General features: G+C 47.1%; 1 protein-coding gene across 1 annotated transcript in view; it reads left to right on the top strand.

Annotated features, from left to right (window-relative positions):
- Positions 1–21,405, top strand: part of NT5C1A (5'-nucleotidase, cytosolic IA) — a 204,853-nt gene extending 183,448 nt beyond the window's left edge. The window contains exons 4-6 of the mRNA XM_086955757.1: positions 10,752–10,874; positions 15,202–15,386; positions 20,066–21,405. Coding sequence (XP_086811883.1) covers positions 10,752–10,874; positions 15,202–15,386; positions 20,066–20,431 — 674 coding nt within the window. The 3' untranslated portion in view covers positions 20,432–21,405. The remainder of the gene's footprint in view (positions 1–10,751; positions 10,875–15,201; positions 15,387–20,065) is intronic.
- Positions 21,406–23,648: the final 2,243 nt, after the last annotated feature.

Here is a 23,648-nt window from a genome sequence, read left to right as displayed (position 1 = left end):
TCAAGCACTTGCTGAGCAGCGTTTGGACTGGAAAGATTGTTGAAAATGACTTGAGAATTTCACAATCGTGAGGAGATTTTCAGTACTGAGCAGACTTTAGACTGCCTCTTATTGATTTATTTATTTTATTTTGAAGGTTTTATAGAGCGCGAACAGGATCCTTGCGGATATCAGAGCGCTTTACATTAGGCACTGCTAAGTATACAAACAAATAAATGCAGGTAAATCAAGAATACATAACATATCTAGTAAAGAAAGCAGTAGAGTACAAAACAGGAGCATCCCCATTGAGACAAGTCAAGGGCGTAAAAGTGAGTGGGATGTTTAGTATACCCCATTTCACAGGACTCTGTAATGTTTATTTCAGTCCCTAATTGCGGCTTCAGATGCCAGTGATGGGGGTGCATGCAGGAGTTCGGAGGATCATAAGAGGCTAAGTCCAGCAGTGTGCAGTACGATCTGCGATCTGAGCAAATGACGGTGAGGACATCGTTCCCCCGCCCCCAGGATCCCAATCCAACGGAGTCATAGCACTCCCCGAGAACAAACTCGGTGAACCCATCCGGAGCTTGCAGCTCATCGAGATTGCCCGGACCTCGATACTCCAGGATATACAGGTACTCCCGGTGTACGAGTCTAGGACCGTGGAATCTATCCAAATATTGCCCGGATCCCTAGAAACCGGCCATATAGGTATTACACCTATATCTTGGCCATCACCTGTCCAGGTGGCAATGCAACATGCTCCTAACACCAAGCCCTTACCTGGGCGGTTGTACTAGTATTACAGGCAGGCAAATGTTGTCAATTTTAGTCCTGATGATGATCCCATGTAACTAGAGCAAGAGGGATCGAAACGTCGACTTCAGATAGTGCTTTCACAACCTAACCATTGTGTTTTACTCAGTTGTGTCTAGCATTTTCATGGCAATACTTTAATCCAAACACTGAGTCAAAAGTGGCCATTATTGCTCGTTTTTTGCCTGTGAAACGCTTTTCCTTTTATGTTGTTTGTCTCTCTTGAGTAAGGTACAGGACTGTGCCTCTTAATCATTTATCAGTTTTGTTCATTTTTGTTCAAATAAATACCCTGTCCGGCTGGACAGAGGACAAATATAGTCTCCTATTATGGCCTATATTACATTGATGTCGTTGATTCTGATAAGCTAAGGACCTTTGTTTTTCAGAGCATACTTCCCCACGGTCCTCAGCCAACTGCTGGGGTTCCCTTGTTATATTAAATAGTCTGTAGACATTGTGGCTCCTGTAAAGGCACTCTATGTCAAATTTATCTCAACTTGGCCCTCTCACAGTGAGAGCAAATGTTCTGCTCTCTAAGCAGCCCAGCACCTCTTCTTAAAAGTGATGGACCAGTAGCTTCTGCCCTGTCTTCCAGTTCTTGACTTAGTCTTGGTTTCCTCGAGAAGAAAAGTGGCAAATTGTCCTTGTACAGCCTCCTCATGAAGTCCAAGATATTGGGAGGAACCGGCTCCAAAGACCCAGTGCTCGAGGAAAATTAGTAAGCAATCCGAGGAAGCCTCGCATTTATATTCAGATTGCAAAACCAACAGCAACTGGAAGCTTGCAGCAGATATCATCCCAGGCCTCCAAGGAAGAGTAGGAGCACATGGCCAGTGGTGTGTGCACTTTAAAGCTCGAACACCACAAGTGGGGGCGTAGGTTGTTGCTTATCTGACTTTGAAAACAAGTGTGTATCTTGTAAGGAACCAGTAGATTTATGTAATGCTCATGAAGCTTAAAACTTAAGATTCCTGAAATAGAATGTTTTCGAATTCCTTAGAATCAAGTGTGTATGGCTTTAACAAATGAAAGGAGTTCCCTTAAAAAAAGGCAATTTTTAGGTCTGGCCTAGACAGCACATGCAGTGTCTCAGGAAGACATTTTATTTACATACATTGCGTTTACATCCTGCCCATAGCTTACCATTGGTTTGCTTTTGAGTCGCTCTCATTTGCTTCATTCCTGTTTGTCATGGCATGCCTGCGTCATTTCCTCTTCTTGTGCTTGGCCCTTCCGTGGAACACGGACTAAGTACTTATGTCCTTCTTCAGCTAGTTTTTGGAGCAACTTTTTTGGGTGTTTAAGTACTCCATATAAGTGCTTGTGTTTTCAGACTATCTCTGATATCCGCTTCTCAAACATCACTGCATGTGTTTTTTGCTCACACCTCCCCATTTTGCTGCTTTCCCTCCTCCCACCCCTGTTTATGTTGCTACTTTTCCATCCCCAGGGCCCTCGTCCTAGTTGCCACTTCTCCCCTGACCCCGTTCATGTTGCTTCTTTAATCTCCCACCCGCCACTGCCATGTTGCTTCTTTTGACTAATACCCCCCCGTCTATGTTGCTTCCTTTCCCTCCCTCCAGCCCCCATTCATCTTGCTTCTATTCACTTACACCCCCACCTCATCCATTTCATCACGCCCCTATTTCATATATGGTCCTTGTTTCTTTTCCCCCTACCCACCCTGTCCCTGTTTCTGCTCCTCCTACCTGCCTCATCACTGTTTCTTCTCCTCCCCACCCACCCTGTCATAGTTTCCTCTCCAAAACCCCACCCATCCCCATCTGTTTCTTCTCCAACGTCCCAATAGACACAAGTAAAAGCGCTATGACGTTGCCTGTGCTGGCCACTTCATATCGCTTTTTTTTACTGTCCTGCTCTCCACCCACACCTGCCGTCCAGTTCACCACCCCCACCTAATTGACAAAGTCAGTGGCACACCCATAGGCACGACCTATCAGCTTTGCCAATCTTTGTTTTTTCCACAGCAACCCTGCTGTCTGTGTCTTGCAGTCTGCTACATGACACTGTCCACAGCATTCCCTCACTGACAGTGAGATGCCTGCAGGGTTCCCAAATGACAGTGTCCTGTGCCTCCCTCCAAGCTCCCCTCCCCAACAGAGTCCTGTGGGGACTTTCAGCTCCTGCCTCCACATTAAAGTACCCTGCAACCACTATCTGTCAGTTCCTAGTTCCCCCGCTGACTCTGTCCTGTTATCTAAAGAGTAAGCGTTTGCCTATCAGCACTCTCTCTTTTTCTCTTTCCAAAGCACATATCTCTTTGTAATTTATTTTAATGTTTGTCGGCTTAATGTGTGGAACTGAGAGTGAATCCCACTGATCACTGGGCGCAAACACAAATACACAAAGCACTGTCCTTCTGCCTTGTTGGCTCCTAACAGCAGTGAGTTAGCATAGTCGAACCTGGACAGAAAGGTGGCTTGGACTATCAGCTGGCGAGTGGGTGGTTCAAAGAAGCCCTGCATCGCTCTCAGACCCCTGAGGAGATCAAAGCAGGTGCCAGCGATCTTCTTGGTGTGCTATTGAAACCCAAGATTAGAGTCGAACCACACCCCTAAGTTTTTTACAGGCGACTTAGGGGTAGGGGCACTGCGCAAAGATGCCGGCCACCAGTGCTTACACCAGAGCCCCTTGTCTTTACCCACCAGCAGCATTTCTGACTTGATGGCATTGGGTTGAAGGCAGTTGGTAGTCATCCAGCGTGCCCCGAGTATGGTCTTCAGAGAGGGCCACCACCAACTGCGTATCATCGGCGTACAATATCATGGTCAGACCAGAGCCCCTAGCCACCGCTGCCAGGGGTTGGACATAGAGGTTGAACAGGACATGGCTTAATGCCGAGCCCTGAGGAACTCTCTGCTTGATGACATGAGTATGAGTATGTGAGAGGAAAGGTGAGGCCGAAACCTGAAATGACCTGCCAGAAAGAAACGAGCGGAACCACTCCAGGGCCGGGCCGACCACCCCCACCTCCTCCAGGCGGCGCAGGAGGATCTTGTGGGAGACCGTGTCTCCCACAAGAAAGGGACTGTAGGAAAAATGATGACCTACAACTGAAAGCCGATTATAAATCAGCCATCAAAAGCTACCACAACAGTATCAAGGAAGCACAAGCAAAGTTCTTTGAGGAGAAAATTTAACAGGATCAGAACTCCTCAAAATAACTGTTTTCGGTAGTCAAGAATCTAACCGATGCAGCCCAGGATCCCCACCCCACAGAAGCTTCAGAAGAGAGGTGTAATGATTTAGCCACATTTTTCCTCTCTAAAATCACAAGCATATACAGCGCTTTTAGAGCTGGTGATGAAGACACCACAAGGGGGACAGAATTTAGGTGGCAGACTCCCCTCAAAACTCATCACTAACCTTCCACCAGTAGAAGCAGAGGAGGTAGAACTATTGTTGGCTAAAGTGAAGTCCGGATCACCATCTGACCCAGCTCCAGCGTACGTTATTAAAACAGTTTAATCCGTTATCCTTCCATCGTTAACCAAGATCATGAACCAGTCCCTGGAGACGGGCACAGTCCCTGCTATGTGGAAACATGCCATAATTAAACTCCTACTAAGGAAAAACAATGCATATCCAGCACAACAGGGGAATTACCGCCCTATATCATTGCTGCCGTTTGTAGGTAAGCTCCTTGAAAAACATGTTAATAAAACCCTAAGTACCTTGAAATGAATCACTGCCTCCACTCCACCCAAATGGAATTCCGTGCCCAACATAGCACTGAGTCCGCTCTCTTGACAGTAGTGGAGGAACTGAGAATGACATTGGACAGGGGAAATTCGTCAGCCTTACTACTCCTGGATCTGAGCACGGCCTTCGACACGGTGGACCACCACACCTTGCGAAGCAGACTCTCGGCCATCGGGGTACAAAGCACTATGTTTAAATGGCTTACCTTCTTTTTGGAGGGAAGAACATTCCACGTACAGGAAAAGACATAGGTGTCAGAAATAATGTCATTAAGGTGTGGGGTACCGCAGGGCTCCTCGCTAAGCCCTACGCTATTTAATGTATATATGTAGCCATTGTCCCAGATTGCCCTCGGTTTTGACATCTCAATGACATCCTCTGCCAATGACACGCAGTTGGTGATCTCCCTAGACCCCAAAACCAATGGAGACTCTAATAGGCTAGCACCTTGTATGGAAAAAGTCATAGAATGGATGACAGTAAGCTGCCTAAAATTAAATGGGGACGGGGGAGGGTAGCACTGCGCACATGCTTCCTTTCTACCTAGTCCGGGGGCCTGGCCACGTCGGATGTTCTTTCATACTATCAGGCTTTGCATTTGCTGGTCCTCAATGAGTGGTGGTATGGAGACAAGGGGGACCCGGCATATGCGGTCGAGTGGCAGCTCATGGGGTGCTATTCCCTTCACACCCTGCTGTACTCTGTGCCGCTTCGGAGACCTCTGTCACCGGTTACGTGGCTGATATTCTCTGTCTGGAGGCAGGCGTTGCGTAGGATGGGGTGGTGGAATACCTTAACCCGTGAGACCCCTCTCTGGGGCAATGGACGCCTGCCTCAATTAGCAGTGCTACAGGGCTTCCGGGAGTGGGACGCGATTGGTATCTCAGTTCTGGTAACGTTGTGGAGGGTCTGATCCTCAAGTCATTTCAGGATTTGCAGGAAGAATATGGTATGCCACGAGCCCAATTCTATCGCTACTTACAGCTTAGGCATGCTCTGGGCCCTAGTTTGATAGGCCTGGAGTCACTCCCCGATTTTAGCCCCATTGAGGCGAAGGCCTTTATGGGGGAACTTCCTGATCGCAAGATCTCCCGCATCTATCAAACGCTGGTCATCCACTGCTCCCCTGACCTGCAGGGGCTTCGACGTGCATGGGAGGTGGACGTGGGCGACCTGGAGGAAGAGGACTGGGTTGAGGCCCTTGCGAGCCCGCGAGTGGCAGCAATAGCAGCGCGCTTGCTGTTAGTACAGTTTAAGTATTTGCACAGGGTATACTTTACCAGGGAGCGCCTGTGGAAGGCGGGCTTCATCGCATCATCTGAGTGTCTTCGTTGCCAGCGGGAGGAGGGTACACTTATTCATACAGTCTGGGATTGCCTCTCCCTACACAGATTCTGGAGGGGAGTGTACACATGCTTGTCGGAGGTACTGGGTTGGGAGCTCCCCTACACCCGGCATCTGGCCCTATTACACATCATGGAGTGAGTGGGGGGTAATCGGTACAAGCGACACCTCCTGCTAGTGGGTCTTATACTCGCGAAAAGAGACATTGCTAGGGCCTGGAAAGCACCTAGGTCTCCATCCGTAGCCGCATGGAAAAATGGGCTGGACTTCTGTATGGGACTCGGACAACCTATCTTCCTGGCCAGGGGATGCCTGCGCAAATATTACAAGATATGGCACAGGTGGGCGGATTACCGGGGGCTGGACCTGTACCCGCCACAGGACCTGGAGACACTCCTGCCGGGCTGAAGCGTATACTATTCTCATGCTTGTACTGGGGTGGGGCTGGAGGGCCCAGAGGGGCTGTGATTTCCTGTACGTACCGTGTTACAGTGGATGACAGTGTGTGACATGGACGCAAATTGGGGGGAGGGTGAGTGGGGGTGTTGTTTTACAGGGTTTTGCTTATTGCTCATAAATAGTCGAAGTCAATTACATGTGTATTTCCTGTGTGCAGTTGCCCCTGGTGCTCAGGGCCCTGCAATTTATGTGATGCTTGACAAATAAAATTTGTTTTAAGAAAAGAAAATTAAATGGGGACAAGACGGAGCTAATGATCCTCGGAAATAAGATTATCCCTAGGCTTCTCATCAGCTGGCCGGACTGCCTAGGTAGTCCATCCACACCCGAAGATCACATTAAGAACTAAGGTTTCTGGCTAGAAAAAGACCTTTCCATGAACACCCAAGCTAAGAAAGTGGCTGGCACATGTTTTGGACTCTCAAAAGCAGGGGCGGCTCCTCCATGGGGGCGTTTGGGCGCCACCCCCTGCTTCCTCGCAGTGCAAGAAGGCAGAAACAAATGGTAGTTATTACCATAATAACTACCATTTGTTTCTGCCTTCTCGCACGGCGAGAAAGCAGAAATTCCTGGTTGAGAGTGGGCGGTGTTACTCAAGGGCAGGGGGGAGTGGCTTGCCCACTGTTGTTAATACTGTCTGTTTGGGAGCCTGAGGCCGCCCAAACAGACAGTATTAACAACTGTGGGCAAGCCACTCCGCCCTGCCCTCGAGTAACACCGCCCACTCTCCCTGTTCTCTCTGTATGCTGCAGCATACAGAGAGAAAATGAAGCGGGTGGGGCAGCGGCCGCACCAATCACAACCCTGCCATTGCAGCGTTGTGATTGGTGGAGGGGAGGGAGGCTGCCTTCCTGAGGACAAGTGCTGCAGCCAGGAATTCAAAAGCTGGACGGCTGGAGTCGGGAGTCTCTGGAAGGTAAGTTTTACTTTATTTTATATTTTTGTTCCCATTATACCCCTCCTGCCTCCACCTACCATCCCCTCCGTGGCGCGATGACCCCATTCCCACCCCCCCCTGGAATGCTGGCCGCGACCGCTGCCTTTAACGGTACATTAATTCATGGCTAATTTAGGTTAGTGATGACATAGTAAAAAGACTAGCAGGAAGAGGTTAGGGGGGCATAAAAATGCTATAGGAAGGAATGACCACCCATAGTGCAAGCTTCAATCACACAGAAATGAACATTACGGGCTACTGCGCTGCATCTCGACCTATTTTCGTACAATACAGAAAGTATTTTATCCGCATAAGTCACTTGGTTACAGATCAGGAATAACGCTGGGAGCCAGATTCCATCACCCATACTTTTAGATTTCACTCAAATGATACATAATATTCTTACTTATAGAGGCTTTCTGATTTCCAAAACTTCAGCGGAATAATTACTTTCATTACTGGTCCTGGGACACCGGCATCATAAAAGTATTAAAGGGGTCGGCACAACCTGAGTTCAACCTTGAAAATCTTTTCAAGTGTTTTTTGTTTAAAATATGCAATGTTGGGCCTGCTCCAAAAACATTCAACTGACAGTAGTGATGCGTGTTGTGACAAGTATTCTCCCAACAACCAACTGTTGTTCAGTTTGATGTCCTGTGTATTGTTGTTGTGTTTGTGTTCTGTGTTATTATTGTATTCTGTGTGATTTCCTGTGTATTACGGTTGTGTTCTGTGTAAAGTCCTGTGTGTTACTGTTGTGTTCTGTGTGATATCCTGTGTGTTACTGTTTTAGACTTTTACGCCCCACTACTTACAGATCCCAATAGCCGCCACTGCTCAAAAGTCTTCAGAAAATCCTATACCCCATCACAATTCAACTTAGAAAGATTGTGGTCCAATCTTTGTTCACATTCCGCCTAGATTACAGAAACTCGCTATTTCTAGGGGCACCAAAATATGTAACCAACAGACTTCAGGTGGTCTAGAATGCAGCAGCCAGACTACTGTGTTTGGTCCCAGCTCGATAATCTGCCAAGAAGTGCCTTAAGGAGCTACATTGACTTCCGATGGAGGCTAGAATTAAGTTTAAGGCATTGACAATGACCCACCGTGCTACTCATAACAAAGGCCCCATAAAAATCACTAACCTGGTTTCACCATATGTCCCAACCAGAAACCTTAGATCGAGCGGAGAAAAACTTCTAAAATCAATCTCCACAAAGAAAGTGAGGTGGGGGGGGAGATCCTTCTCCCACTGTGCCCCCAAATTTTGGAACACCTTACTGAAGGAATGCCGTTCCCTGGACGAGGAACTAGAATTCCGTATATCGATAAAAACTTAGCTGTTTAGGCAGTACCTCTAGTTATCTATTTTAATCTGTCTGCATTCTGTCTCTAAGCGCTGGGAAGCCCTTGGGCAGCTATGTGCTCTATAAGCCTAAATTAATAATAATAATATGCCCTCCACTCTACGCAGCTCTATGCCACTACACACCCATCCACTCTAAGCCACTCAATGTCACTCCACTTTACTCTATACCACTCCACTTCATGACACTCTACGACCCTCCACTCTGCAGCCCTTCACTCTACGACCTTCCACAACCCTCTACACCACTCCACTCTATGCTATGCAACTCTACAACAATCCGCTCTACGACACTCCACGCCAATGTACTCCTCTATACAAAATCTTCTCCGCTATATGCCACTCCGCTCTACTCCACTCTACACCACTCCAAACTACGCCCTTCCACTCTACTCCCCTCCACTCTTTGACACTCTGTTGCATTCTGTGCCACAACACTCTATTCCACTCTGTACCTCGTCCTCTCTACAACACTCTTCTCCACTCTATGCCCCTCTACTCTATGTCTCTTCACTCGAATCCTCTCTAGACCACTCTTCTTCAAACCACTCCGCTCTAGGCCACTCCACACCACTCCATGCCACTCTATGCCAGTCGACTCCACTCACTACTCTCCTGTACGCCATTAACTTTGTTGAACAGCAGCAGCGCTGTTGTACAACACGGTTAAATCACATAGGCAATGGCAATAGCTCTTGCATAGACGGGACATTTTGGCTTTGCAAATTCTTGTGTTGCTTTACGGTCTGTATTTCATGCAGACTTCCTTTATATCCCACATCCTTATGAGCAATTACTCTTTCAGTATTTGCAATTAATAAGTACTTTGCCCTGTCAATTAGTATGCTTTATTTGTGCCCGATAAGTTCAAATTCACGTTTTGCGTTTATTCCAAGTTCAATCTTTCACTTTAAAGTAAAATGCCTTCATTTTCCCGATCCCAACTGAATTTCGGATGTGCCAGGTGCCCTTCATCAGGGGTAAATCTCCTTATCTCCTGTAATCATAAAAACTAACGTGCTCTATTAAGCAGCGTATTTTACAATGAGAAGTTACATGTCCATTGCAAGACAACTATTAACCAATGCACCGAATGCACTCAAAGCCTGTTCAAGTAACTCCATGAACGTAATATAACTACTCTTAGCCCCTTTAGTATGACACCCAGGGCACTCTGTTATCTTAACTTTAACCGCACACACACGACAGGGCTTTTGTCCACGGGGAGGGACCCTCAACTCTCACCTCTTTGATCTTTGTCAAAGCGTGTCTTCTCTTGTCTTTAAACAAATTGTAATTTAATTATATGTTTTTGTGTGATTAACTGCCTTTCGAAGATCCTATCAGATTTCAGCGCAGTAAACGTGTTATCTTGATTGCATTAGGTGCATGTGACTGGCTGCCTTCTTATGGACATGTCACTTCTCATTGTAGAATCCCTTGTGTCATAAAGCACATTGTTTTTCCTAGTTTCAAGAGATAAAGAGATTGCACCCGAAGAAGGGCATCTGGCAGGACCAAAATGCATTGGGGGTTGGGGAATTGATGCATCTTGTTTTAGAATAAAATATTTAATTTAGAATAGCACACAGAAAGAAATTCAATTCATTGGAACACAAATAAAGCATGTTGATTGTGAGAACAAATATTTGGTTTATTGCAAACATTAAAAGAGTTGTTGCTTATAAGTTATTGGAATATGAGACATAAAGGAAGTCTATATGACATACATAGGGTTGTGGAACAAAAGGGGAACACTTACCAGAAATAGGACAGTGCTTGGTACATTATAGTCCTGGTGTCCCTTGCTTGCAGTGCCCGTTAGTCCCCCCAGCTGGCCATGCCCTGCACCCCCACCCCTCCCCCCGCAGACAATGGCCTGGAGCCCATCCTGAGATTATAGTGCCCTGAAGTCTCCCCCACCCCCTGACAGAGTCTTTCAACCCTGCTCACATTGACTGTATCTGGCACCCCCACCCCTGGCTGCCGGTGGAATGCCGCTCCCTTGAATGCTGACTGCGGTTGCGTGAATGTGTCCCTCAAGCCAATCAGATTGTTTCTTCCAGAATCCCCTGAATGTTCTGTTAATCAAGTATTTGCACCCCTCTTCCTCTGCAGATCTGTTCATCGAGCGCTTCTGCATGACAGGCGGGAACAGTCCAACTGACTATCTGAAAGCCTACCACACCAACCTCTACCTCTCCTCCGACTCTGAGAAAGTGCAGGAAGCCATCGAACAAGGTAAACCTGCATGAGGCGTTGGCTGCCTTCTGGACATGGGGAGGTGCCTCTGAAGATCTTCAGGGAGTAATGGGCACAGCCAGGGTCTACTGGGGAGAGGAGAGGCGCTCGTAAGATCTGCTTTGGAGTATAGATCATGGAGACGTTTGGGAGTGGGGTGTACGTGGAAAGTCTATTGGGGGCAAGAGAGGCATGGAGGGTCCTCCTTGGTGTGTGGGGCTGACGGAGACTGTTATTAGGGCGTGAGGGAAATATGGAGGTTCAGCCTGGAATTGAGACCTGGCATGGTTGATCCACCGGTTAGTGAAGACTGACATGAAGAGGCATTATGTCGAAATCTCAACATCTCAACCAGGAAACCATTAATGTAAATAGTGCAAAGATGATCCTAATCATGAATTTAAGAGGGTGGAATAAACCAAATGTGAACTGCCCAAGTGTGTTGGCAAGGCTAGAGAGAGAAGGTAGGGGTGTCACACCAGAATATGAGCACCAATAATGACAAACATTATTCAGAATTATGGTAATAGTCCTTTTGGTAAAGGGTGGGTGCAATGGCTTTTTGGTAATGAGTTTCCATATTTTCCAAAGATCAGTTTTGGGAGGATTAAAGCCCAGCTCCTGATGCTTCATAGGAGAGGAGTATAGTGTATTTCTGTATTTATTATTATTATTATTATTATTATTCTGAGTTTTATATAGCGCCTGGTTACCATTAGGCATCCCAGCGCTCACCAGAGAGTGAAACTACCAGAGTAATGCGGGGGTTAAGCAGAGAACAAAAAGGTTTTTAAAAGTTTGCGGAACCGAAGAAGACTAGCTTCCGAACGTAGATGTAGGGGAAGAGAGTTCCACAAGGTGGCCACATTTATCGAAAACCTTCTGCCACCAGTTCTTGCCTTCTTCACCCTCCCTACCTGGAGAAGATGTTGGTGGTCAGACCGGAGAGAGCGGGGGGCCTTATAGGGCTGAACCATCTCCCCCAGAATAGGTGGGCCTACCCCCTGCAGGACTTTATGAGCTATACAAAGTGACTTGAACTTCACCCTGTCCCTCACAGGGAGCCAATGCAGCGCCTTCAGCGCAGGGCAAGCAGACTGATGCCTGGGGAGACCCGTCAGGAGCCTGGCGGCCGCATTCTGCACTTGCTGCAGTTTGTTCATGGTAGATTCTGGAGCACCCAGGAACAACGCGTTGCTGAAGTCCAGCCGCGAGATGATAAGCCCCTGGATGAGAAGTCTCCTAGTGGCCGCTGGGAGCAGAGGTAGAATCTTCCGAGCGGAGCAGGCCAAAACACACGCCAGCAGTCTTTTTAGCATGGGTTTTAAACGACAGGTCCTGCTCAAGCCAAACCCCCAGGCTCTTAATCTCCTGCTTGGGGGTGGGTACAGGTCCAGGGCAATCGGGCCAGCTGCTGGGGGACAAAGATGGAGAGGAGTTTCCCAGCAGCATCAGCTCCGTCTTGGAGCCGTTGAGCTTTAGTGCTGAGCTGCACATCCATGTGTAGATCTTCTCCAAACACGAGTGCAGCCGGTCAGGATGGTGAGCCGACTGGGAGAGGCCTACCACCAACTGAGTATCATCAGCATAACTGATGATTTTAATACCCAGCGGCAGTACCACACTCTCCAGGGGGGCCATGTAGACGTTGAATAAAGTAGGGCTCAATGAGGAGCCCTGTGGCACACCACACTGGAGAGGGATTGAAGATGATTTTTCATGGCCTTCCCACACCTCAAATGTACGTCCTTCCAAGAAGGAAGCAAACCACTTGAGGGCCAAACCGGTGATCCCCACCCCCGCCAGCCGTTGGAGAAGCACCTGATGGTCCACGGTGTCGAAAGCGGCACTGAGGTCCAGGAGGATCACTGCCACTGATCCCCCCGAATCCAGAATGCTCCTAGCATTCTCCACAACCGCCAGCAGGGCGGTGTCGGTCCCCTGACCGGGACGGAAACCCGTTTGGGAATCGCCTAGGAGGGAGTTGGCCTCCAAGAAGTCCGACAGGCGGCTGTTCACCAACTTTTCAGCAACCTTACTAAGGCCCGGCAGCAGGGAGATAGGCCTAAAGTTGGCGAGGTCGGCGGGGTCCAAGTTAGGCTTCTTTAAAAGAGCCTTAACAACCGCCCCTTTCCAACTGGGGGGTACTACACCTTGAGTGAGGGACAAGTTTATAAGGTCCGTCACTGGGCCGCCGATGGTAGAGGCCACCTGTTTTAGGTATTTAATAGGTGCCGGGTCTTTCGGGGAGCCACTCTTCATGGTCCTCAAAATCGAGAGAACTTCCTCCATAGTGACAGGACCAAAAGAGGTCAGCTCCACTGATCGCATCCTAAACTGAGAACTGGGGTTGTCACCCGAGGAAGATACCTCACCTTGCCGGGGAAGGGAAGCCAATATGTTGTCGATTTTTGTTTTAAAAAAGGAAGCCAGTTCTGTGCATTTTTTGCGTGGGTCCTCGTGGATGATCTGAGGTTCGGGGGTATTCAGTAGTTCCTAAATAACCCTGAATGACTCTTTAGAAGAGTTGGCCGCAGAGCCTATTCTCTCTTCAAAGAATCCAGATTTTGCCTCCCGAATGGCAGATTTGTATCTACTCAGAGCCTCCCGATATTCTTTCCGACTCGTTTCACTCCAGTCTTTCCTCCAGGACCGCTCTAGCCTCTTGCATCCCTTCCTCAAGGTTCTCAATTTGGACGTATACCAGGGCGCCGAACCCACTCTCTTCCCCTTCATAAGTTGTTTCCTTTTGGGTAGGAGAATGTCTAACGAATCCGTAAGCCAGATGTGTAAATTTGCTTCCGCGACTAACGGGTTAGATCCAGGAGGGGGCCGCGTTGCCTCCAGATGCACCGCCCAGGTGTCAACCGGGAGCCTCGACCAAGCTCTTTCCAAGGTGTGAACCCTTGGGACCATTGCAGCTAGGCTATCAAATTGCCACACTGCGGACACCAAAAAGTGGTCTGTCCAGGGCAGGGCCAGCGCCGGAGATGAATAAAAGTGGTCCAGGTTTGAGAATATGGGGTCCAGCAAGTGGCCCTTCTCATGGGTCGCCCCCGGGTTGGCCAGATTGATCCCAAACGCTTTGAGATCATCCAGCAGATCTACTCCCGGGGCGTTAGAGGGGTCATCAAGATGGATGTTAAAATCCCCAAGAGCAACAAAGTTGTTCACAGTGACTAATGCTGGGGTTGCGGCAGCTATTAATTCACTTGAAATGTTTTCCCGAAACTACCGAATCTGCTTTAATGCTATAACAATGGCAGACTACATGCGGTATAAATAACAAAGAACCATAACAATGTACATGACCCTGTGGTGCCCATATTTGACATGTGCAGTACTGGGATGAAAGGGATTCTAGAGCCAGCCAGGGACACTGCTTGAACCAAATGAGTTATGTTTTGGGGTCCCTGGACGGAATGAGAGATTAGGGCCCTAAAGGAGGCCTTGCTGGGATGGCATTTCCTTTAGCCCACTACAGTTTCTGCTGGGATTATGTTTAAGAGGTTGTGTTGTCACTGATCTCAGTGGGCACTGCTGGGGTTGATGTGTGAAACATGCAGGCACCACTGTGATTGGCATTAATCTTTAGTATTCAGATTTAGGTGGTGGGCATATAGCACATGGAGGCACGGCTGGGATTCGTGGCCAGTTTCACTCTGTGTGTCGGTAGCGTGGGTGTATAAATCGTGGGTCTATCGCTGGGTTTGGGGCGCATTTTTATTCTGCCTGCTGACGGGGTGGTGTTGTGGGTCATGGAGGTACAGGTGCCTTTGGAGGTAATTTTTACTGTGTGTGCTGTTGCGGTGAATTTATGACTCATGGAGGCCCAGCTGGGATTGGTGGGTGTCCATTATCAAAGTGTGGGCTGGGGGGAGGGAGGTAGAGCTCACAGAGCCACCCTTAGAGGGCATTTTCATGGTGGGTTCGACAGGGGTGGAAGTATGATTCACAGAGGTGGTGGGATGTTTGGGAATCATTTTTACAGGGGTTACGGCTGCAGTAAAGTTATATGTGAGGTGCAGTGACTGAAAGGATTGGGAACTCCAGGGTACTGAGGGGATTGAGGGGGCTTCAGGGAGAGAATACTGCTTAAGGGGAGGTATGTCTGAGGTGGAAGTCCGGTTTGGGATTTTCTTGTATCGCTGGAAGGCAGACGTTCTCCAGGGGGTTGGAGATGTATGTCTCTGTGCACAGCGAATACACCTTTCTACATTTTCAAGACATCATTGCTGCTATTGGGAGTGGAGGGTGGTCACAGAGTTGTGAGGTCTTCTACACACAACATAAATCATGAATAGTTATGTGAATATTTATGTTACAGGAATTGCAGCTGCGACCATCTTTAGTCCCAACAAGGACGTGGCGGTATTCGAGAATCAGCTGCGGGTCGCCTTCGATGGGGATGCTGTGCTCTTCTCGGACGAGTCTGAAAAGATAGTAAAGGAGCATGGGCTGGACATGTTTTTTGAACATGAGAAGGCGTACGAGAACAAACCTTTGGCCCAGGTACCTGACTTGGTTCACTGAGTGTGGAGCTCTCTGCTACTGGGATTATATACTGTACAGGAGGCAGCGTAGGTTCAATAGAAACCAAAGTTTTAAAATACTTCCAAGCCTCTATTTGATTGGCCTCTCCCAGGCACGCATATCTGCATATCTAGTACACGCATTATGACTCAAGTACCGCATATCACATACATATTTGACTCAAGTGCAGCATATCAGATGCATAAATGACTCAAGTACCCTATATCACATACATATATGACTCAAGTACCGCATATCACATACATATTTGACTCAAGTGCAGCATATCAGATGCATAAATGACTCAAGTACCCTATATCACATACATATATGACTCAAGTACCCTATATCACATACATATATGACTCAAGCACCTCATATAGCATACATATATGACTCAAGTACTCTATATAGAACAATGATGTGCTGCCAAACTCAATTAGTAGCATCCCCTTGGGCACTCTTTTAGGTTCCTGTAAGTAAGGACTCCATGAAATGAAATTTTTGCTTTTTAAATCATGTATTTAATTTTGTGATTTTCCATCATTTTCAAATGCCTTTTCAGAAATGTTCATCATTTCTTTATGCATATTTTTCAATCAATTTCACATGAGCTTAGATGGCTCTAATGCATTTCACATTTTTGGATGTGGAAATCAGACTTACACCAACTCAATTGGAAACCGATGTTTTCCGAAAATCCACAGATAGGAATAACACATTACATTTTACACATTACTGAGTTTGGAACCAGATTTCAATACTTTATTTATCAATCTACCGGTGATTGCCTACACTAGAATTAAGAACATAGGAGAGATTCTGAAAACAGACAAAATCCAGAACATCACATCAAAAGGAACCAGACCTTGCATGAACTGCAGTAACTGCAATAATCTTATAAAAGGGAGCAAGTTAACACATCCAATGAAGGGCTACAACATCAGATTGACAATGTCAGCCACATGTGACACATCTAACGTGATATATTTAGTAAAAAGCCCATGTGGCAAAGTCTACGTGGGCAAGACTGAAGGAAAGATTAAATTTTGCATCAATGAACATAAGTCAAACATAAGAAAACGGAACGTGAAATCTACCGTGGCGATGCACTTTATGGAAGAACATCACAATATTTCTCAACTGAAATTTATGGTCCTAGAAATCATCAAAAAAATGGAAGGCAGGGATAACAACAAACACCTATTACGTCGTGAAAACTTTTGGATAAGCAAATTAAACTCAGGCAAACCCAATGGGTTGAATGATCGTATAGAATTGGCATGTTATCTCTAAATCATAATGTACTGCCACAGTGGCCAGATGTTCTGTCATTATGGTACAGAAGGTGGAAAGATGACACCATATGTATTACTTTGAATATGAACATGTTAATACGTTTGACTCATGTCAGCATTTTTCACATTTGGACACTGTCCTTATAACATATTCACTAGCTTTCACCCCTTACATTATCACACACACTCACTCGGTTTTGAATCTTGAACATTTCGTCTACTCTCGTTTTTTCAAGTAGAAAATCCATCACGTTTTTTGTGATATTTTTATATATTTCTTATAATGTGCACATTATTAGTTTGTTAGACGTATTTCTGTTGAGACTATGCGATTAGTCTACTTTTTTGAACCAGTCTGTTTTCCTCCCGCACCACTCTGAGCACGTCACGTCACGTGCTGGCTATTAGCCAATACACGAAAACGCCCGATATCAAAATGGAAACGCCGATCGAGTTTGGCACCGTAGCAGCACAGAAGACGTTGTTGCACCGACTTCTAAGTACGTTTCTCAAGCCACGCTAGCATCACGAAACAATATTACAGTCTGGTTACGGTTTTTCACAGTTTGCATTTGTAATTTTCATTTTACCATAGATGCCAGTAGAACTTCAGCGACTAGCTCATTGTAAGTGTATAATCGCGTTGTCTTAGCGGTTTATATATTCACCACGTTACACACACTCACATTTGAATACCAAGTGTCACAAACATATGGGAGCTTTCACTAGTCACCAAGGGTTATAAGGAGGTGGACTTAAAGTAACAATTATTTATAGGACTGTGGATACCCATCACAAATTATGTGCTATGATTTTCATGTTGTAGAGATGCTCCCGGAAGAAGGGCAATTTGCCCGAAATGTATTGGAGTCATCTAAGCTCATGTGGAAATTGATTGAAAAATATGCATAAAGAAACGATGAAAATTGATGAACAGGCATTTGAAAATGATGGAAAATCACAAAATTAAATACATGATTTAAAAGGCAAAACTTTCGTGGCAGTTTGGCAGCACATCATTATTCTATGATACCTAGGCATCATAAGGACGGAAGACGCCACCAGTGGAGCACCTAACATACCCAATCAACCTATTTACATAAGTTGAAAAAAGTACTCTATATCACATACATACATGACTCAAGTACTACATATCATACATATATGACTCAAGTACCCTATTTCACATACATATATGACTCAAGTACCCTATATCACATACATATATGACAAGTACTGCATATTGCATACATGTATGACTCAAGTACTCTATATCACATACATATATGACTCAAGTACTACATATCATACATATATGACTCAAGTACCCTATATCACATACATATATGACTCAAGTACCCTATATCACATACATATATGACTCAAGTACCGCATATCGCATACATGTATGACTCAAGTACTCTATATCACATACATATATTACTCAAGTACCCTATAACACATACATATTCGAGGCTCCCACCTTCTCAACCAGGCCATCAGGCTACTCATCAGAAGTCAGAATACCAGGGTTTTCCAGTTGGTAAGCCATGAGGGGGCTCAGATATCTTTCGCATGCGAGGACATTGGCATCTCCTCTGTGTATATCTCCAAGTTAGTTCCGCAGTACACCATGTCCAGTAGCCAGTGTTTGTGTTTGGTTGCAGGGTGCTTTCCCTGGTGCATGGCTACTCTCCATTTGGCTAGTAGTAGTGTCACCACTGTGAACCTGCGATCTGATGGCTTCATTTTTTGTAACCAAACACAATAAGCACATCTGGGGAGTGCAGTCTATTAAGTCTGATACCACGGAGTGCTGGTTCCGAACCACCCTCTGCCAGTACTCCTGCATCGGACGGCAGTTCCAGGCCAGGTGCAGGAAATCTGCATGTACCTTCCCACATCTGATGCACCTCGCACCCCCCTTAGTCCATACCTGAGCAGTCGGGACGGAGTGTAGTACATTTGTTGTAGGTACTTAAAATGGATGGTGAGGAGATTTCAATTAAACCTTAGCATCCCCCATTCCTCCTACATCAATGGCTCCAGCGCCTGGTTTGGTTGTGTCTGCCTGTCCCCCTGTGCCACGCCATGTAGTCTAGTGACCAGCTGTCGGTGGGAGGTTCTAGCAAGTAGTGTCTGCAGAGAATATAGTGCAGCGGGTTCCTCCAGAAACATTGGAAAGAGGTCCTTAATGGCGGATCGTAGCCGATGGTATGAGAATGTGAGAAGTGGTGTTGCGTTTTGTATATATGCCAGGTCTGTCGGGTCCAGTAACTTCCCCCTTGGGTATATATCCCCCTCGTCTTGATCCTCACTTGTTTGAATAGAGTGAGCACCCCAGTCTCCTATGTCACCGAGAGGGCTGGGTGATGACTTAGTGGAAGCGTAGGAACACAGAGTGGGAGTTTGTGGGCTCTCGCCCCCAGAGCTCTCCAGACCAATGCTGTACACTGGATGGTGTTCATTTCTGTTCGGGGGACATCTGTACACTTATGTGTCAGGATATATCTAAGTGGAGTGGGATGTGCGCCCCCTGCCTCTACTGCTAAATGTGGCGTGTGTACCTGGGGATAGTACCAATAGTGCACATACTGCACTTGGGCACACAGGTAGTGGTGTACAGATGTGGTGCTCCGAAGCCTCCCTGCGCATATGGCCTAACCATAGTGTCCCACCCAATGCCAGGCTGTTTGCCCGCCTATTGCAGCATGATCATTTGAGTACCCAGCATTTTAAAAAGGGACTGGGGGAGCACTGTGGGTATATTGCTGAAGAAGCTGACGAATCGTTGCACTATAATCATTTCCATTATTGCTCTTCTGATTGGCTTTCACCTTTTGTCGTTCCCTTAAAGTTTCCTTAAAGTTCCCTCTTTGTCAACTAAACCATTCACTGCTGGGAGAGGCCCAAGCCTGGGGAGGGGGATTCTTCTCGGGTGGCACATTTCACCGAGCGCTATTTGTGGCTACGGGGCCTCCGCCCTCGGTCAAGTAGATACTTGACTCTAGCATGAATCACAACTGCCAGACTCTCCCCGCCCCGACAGGAGGCACGTGACACAGAATAGGCCGAAAACGGCAGCGGTTAAAAGAAGGTGACATAAGAAATGGAAGACAAAACCAAAAGAATGCCTGGTGACGAAATAGCCAGGAGCTTTGTTAAAAGCACATAGGACACCCCTCCTGGGCTTGGACTCCCAACACTGGAGTGCTAAAGAGCGCACACACAATACAACCACTTTCTGATATAATAAAGCACGCTGGTTGCAAGAGGGTTTCCCAAGAAAATTGCATTGATTGGAGTGATTTGCGGTAGTTGTTGAATGTGTTGCTCACACTCTATTTTTTGTACTTTTAGGGGCCTTTGAAAGGATTCCTGGAAGCTCTGGGAAAGTTGCAGAAGAAGTTCTATGCCAAGGGGCAGAGGCTGGACTGCCCCATCCGGACCTATCTCGTCACTGCCCGCAGCGCTGCCAGCTCCGGAGCCCGAGCGCTGAAGACCCTGCGAAGCTGGGGCCTGGAGACTGACGAGGCGCTTTTCTTGGCAGGAGCCCCGAAAGGACCTCTCCTGGAGAAGATCCGTCCGCACATCTTCTTTGATGACCAGATGTTTCACGTGGAAGGGGCGCAGCAAATGGGCACCATTGCAGCCCATGTGCCCTATGGCATCGCCCAGAAACACAGGCGTCCTACAGAAGACCAGGCCCCAAACACCGAGAAATAAAGCCGCCCTCAGCCAGCGTGAATGGGCCTGTTTCCGGTCTCCGACACCGCCCTCAGCTGCCCGACTGAGTGGTGATATCTTCCGCCCTTTCTCGGCTGGCAGGACTGGGCCTGTCTCTAAACTGTGTTCCTCTGCTCAGCTCGCGTGGCTAGTTCTATTTTTGGAACCTGCTCCTCACCCAGCAAGAATGGCCCTACCTCCAGCCAGGGGTGTCTCCCTCAGCCCATGAAGTGTTGACCCTTCCTCCAGGCTGCGGGGCCAGGAATGTCTCTAGTTTGTGATAGTAGTCGCAGATAGACAGACTGGGAGGGTGTCCAGTCTAAGACACCTTCCTCAGCACAAGGGACTCTGCCCCTGTGAAACAGTAGTGTTGACACGTTCACCAGTCAGTTGAGAGGGCCTGTCTCTAGCCCGGGGCTCCCTCCTAAGGCCAGTGTGACCCAGTTTGAGAGACCCTTCTCGGCTGTACTGATTCTGTTTCTAATCTGGAGCACCGTCCTGAGACAGCCTGACGGGGTCTGTCGCTAGTCTGCAACTATCTTTAGCTGGTTGGAGTGGGTCTGTCTCGGTTTGGGCACAGTGTACTTATCTGGCAAGACAGGGGCCGTCTCTAGACCTTCTTGGCTGCTAGGCCTGGGCCCGTCTCGAGTCTGAGTGCAGTGTGCTTAGCCGAGGGTCTAGGCTGCTTCTAAACTTTTCTCTGCTGATAGGCCCTGGTCTGTCTCCTGACTGGATTAGAAGATTTTGCTGAATGTATCTCTAACTTTATCGTCCCGAAATCCTACAATTTAGGCTAAGGGGTTGTTACATGACAAGGGTGCCTTGTGGCAATGTGACCCAGCCATTGGTGCAATCCAGAGCAATACGGTCCTGTTGCATGTGCAGCATGAAGGTGTGACCCTGTCACCGGTGTGACTCATTGGAATGTGATTTTGTCAATCGTGTGTCTCATGGAATCATGTGATCCTGTCACAGGTGTGTCTCATAGGACTACAGGTGTGTCTCATAGGACTGTGCTCCTCCTGTTGCTGTTTCAGCTTGTCATGATAATGTGTTCCTGACAAAAACGTCGCCCTCGCAATGTGGCTCTGTCGTTATTATGTGTGTTCTGGACTGTGTTCCTGATGATTACGTCGCCCACAGAAATGTGATTCTAGCACTGAAGTCAAGTTTCTCCTGTGGACGGCATCTGACGGAGGTTTCAGGGTGTCACTTTAGTTACATGGTATTTCCTCTTCTCTTCCTCTGCTCCTTTGCCTCCCTTTCTCTGTCACGCTGCCCTTCCCCTGCCGCGTCTGCGTGCTCCATCTCCATATGTCGCTGCCTTTCTACGCCCGCCCCACCACTCTCTCACCCCATGTCTCTCGTCCCCTCGTTTTCTCATAGTCCCTCGCTTTCTCCTTCCTCTCACTTCAGGGGTCACTCGGGAAGCCTCTCTGTGCTCCCACTCACGTGTGCTGGCTTCAACTGCTTCCGGTTTCCTTCTGCTCCCACTCTACTGCTGCAGTCCCCACTCTCCCCTGAAATGTAAGCAATAGTTCCCGCCATAAAGGCGTGTCAGTCTTTCAGGTGATATGGAATTAGAGCAGGTGGCATATTCCGGTTGACCAAGGACTAGTAAGTTAAAAAGGGGTAAGTGGTAATATATGCATGTATGTTTTTTGTGCGTGTATGTACGTATATGATATTTCTTTAATTGAAAAATCCGAAGAGGCATAGAAGCTAATTAAAATAGATTAGGTTCACTTAAATGTGCATTAACAAAGGGTAGACACCGCTTACTCTTTTCCTTTCGGTAGAGTTAATAGTTCAGCACCCAGCAGTCCAGTGTGTCACACCCAAAGGAACTGAAGGGCCCTGTTTCAAAGAACTGAGTCTCATCCAGGACGTCCTAGTGACGTGGGGATTTATACCTGTGAATAAAAATCGGGATTGCAGTTCCCCTCAGTGAAACGAGAGGGCAGTGTCGACCCGTGAGAGCTTGTCAAAGGGTAAGCATGACTGGCCGACTGCGCACAGTAACTACACGAGGGGGTATGAACGCGGCTCGTGCTCACTTTTATTTAATGCGATTTTATACAGCGCGAACTTTACCCGAAGGTGTCAGAGCGCTTTACAAAAAAAAAACAGTTGCGTTACAAAAGGACTTTGGTTTACATGAGTACATAAGAGATACAAACTGAAAAGAAAATTGCAAATATACAAGTGGAGTGAAAGTAGGGAAAAATTGCAAATGTACAAGTTGTAAAGTCACTCAAGGAAGAGATACAAACCGAAACTCTAAAATCACATAGGAATGGTAGTGAGTACAAATTAACTACATATACTAGTGGTTAGAGTTATATATACAAGTGGAGTAAAAGGAGGGAACAATTGCAAATGTACAAGTTGTAAAGTCACTCAAGGAAGAGATACAAACAGATAAACTCTAAAATCACATAGGAATGGTAGCAAGTACAAAGGTCTACTACATATTCTAGTGGTTAGAATTATATAAATATACAAATAACTTTTTGTTATCCCTGTGCACCAGTCTGAAGCCCCATGCCGAGCTCTGCCGCCTGCTGCTGTTATTTTTCTAAGAGTTCTTCACCCTTTGGACTCCTTATAATTGGGTCGCAGCGGGATTCTGACAGCTGCACTTTCATGGCAGCGGGCCTACTGCACTTTCCTTGCAGAAGGAAGAGCGGGGCGTGGAAGAGGGCTAGATTTTTGTTACAGGAGAAGAGTTCCCAAACTTTCATAATGAGGTAGGTCTTGGTTAGTAGTAAGAAGCTCTTTGTTGCAAGGGCGAAGCTCTTGATAGTAAAGGCACCCCTACTTTACTTACGGAGGCGAAAAAAAGTAGGACCCTTACAAAAACGGCAAAGAAAACTGCACACTCACTGGAGACACCGAACGTTCATTGGGGCGGTGAGGTCTCAACATTTTTTTTAGGAGTGAATAAACCAAGCACTTTCATTATCGGCGGGGAGTCCCCACACATAGGAGAAAAGCACACGCACTTTTGTTTCACTGGACAATCTTTTCACTTTCACTACGGGGAAATTACATGTGGAGCCGCCCACACTCTATCCCAGAGGGGAACAGTCCATAGCCTTTCGCTAAAAGGGGGGTTAGAAGGGTAGCATGACTCTGCACTTTCTTTACACGGAGAACACCGCACTATTATTCCAAAGGAGAAAGGCTCCTGCACCTTCATTACAAGCGAAGAGCC

Source organism: Lissotriton vulgaris, chromosome 2_1, assembly GCF_964263255.1.
Source record: "Lissotriton vulgaris chromosome 2_1, aLisVul1.2, whole genome shotgun sequence".
NCBI classification, from domain to species: Eukaryota; Metazoa; Chordata; class Amphibia; order Caudata; family Salamandridae; genus Lissotriton; species Lissotriton vulgaris.
Note: the sequence above shows the minus strand (reverse complement) of the source record. Positions and strands in the feature narration are given on the sequence as shown.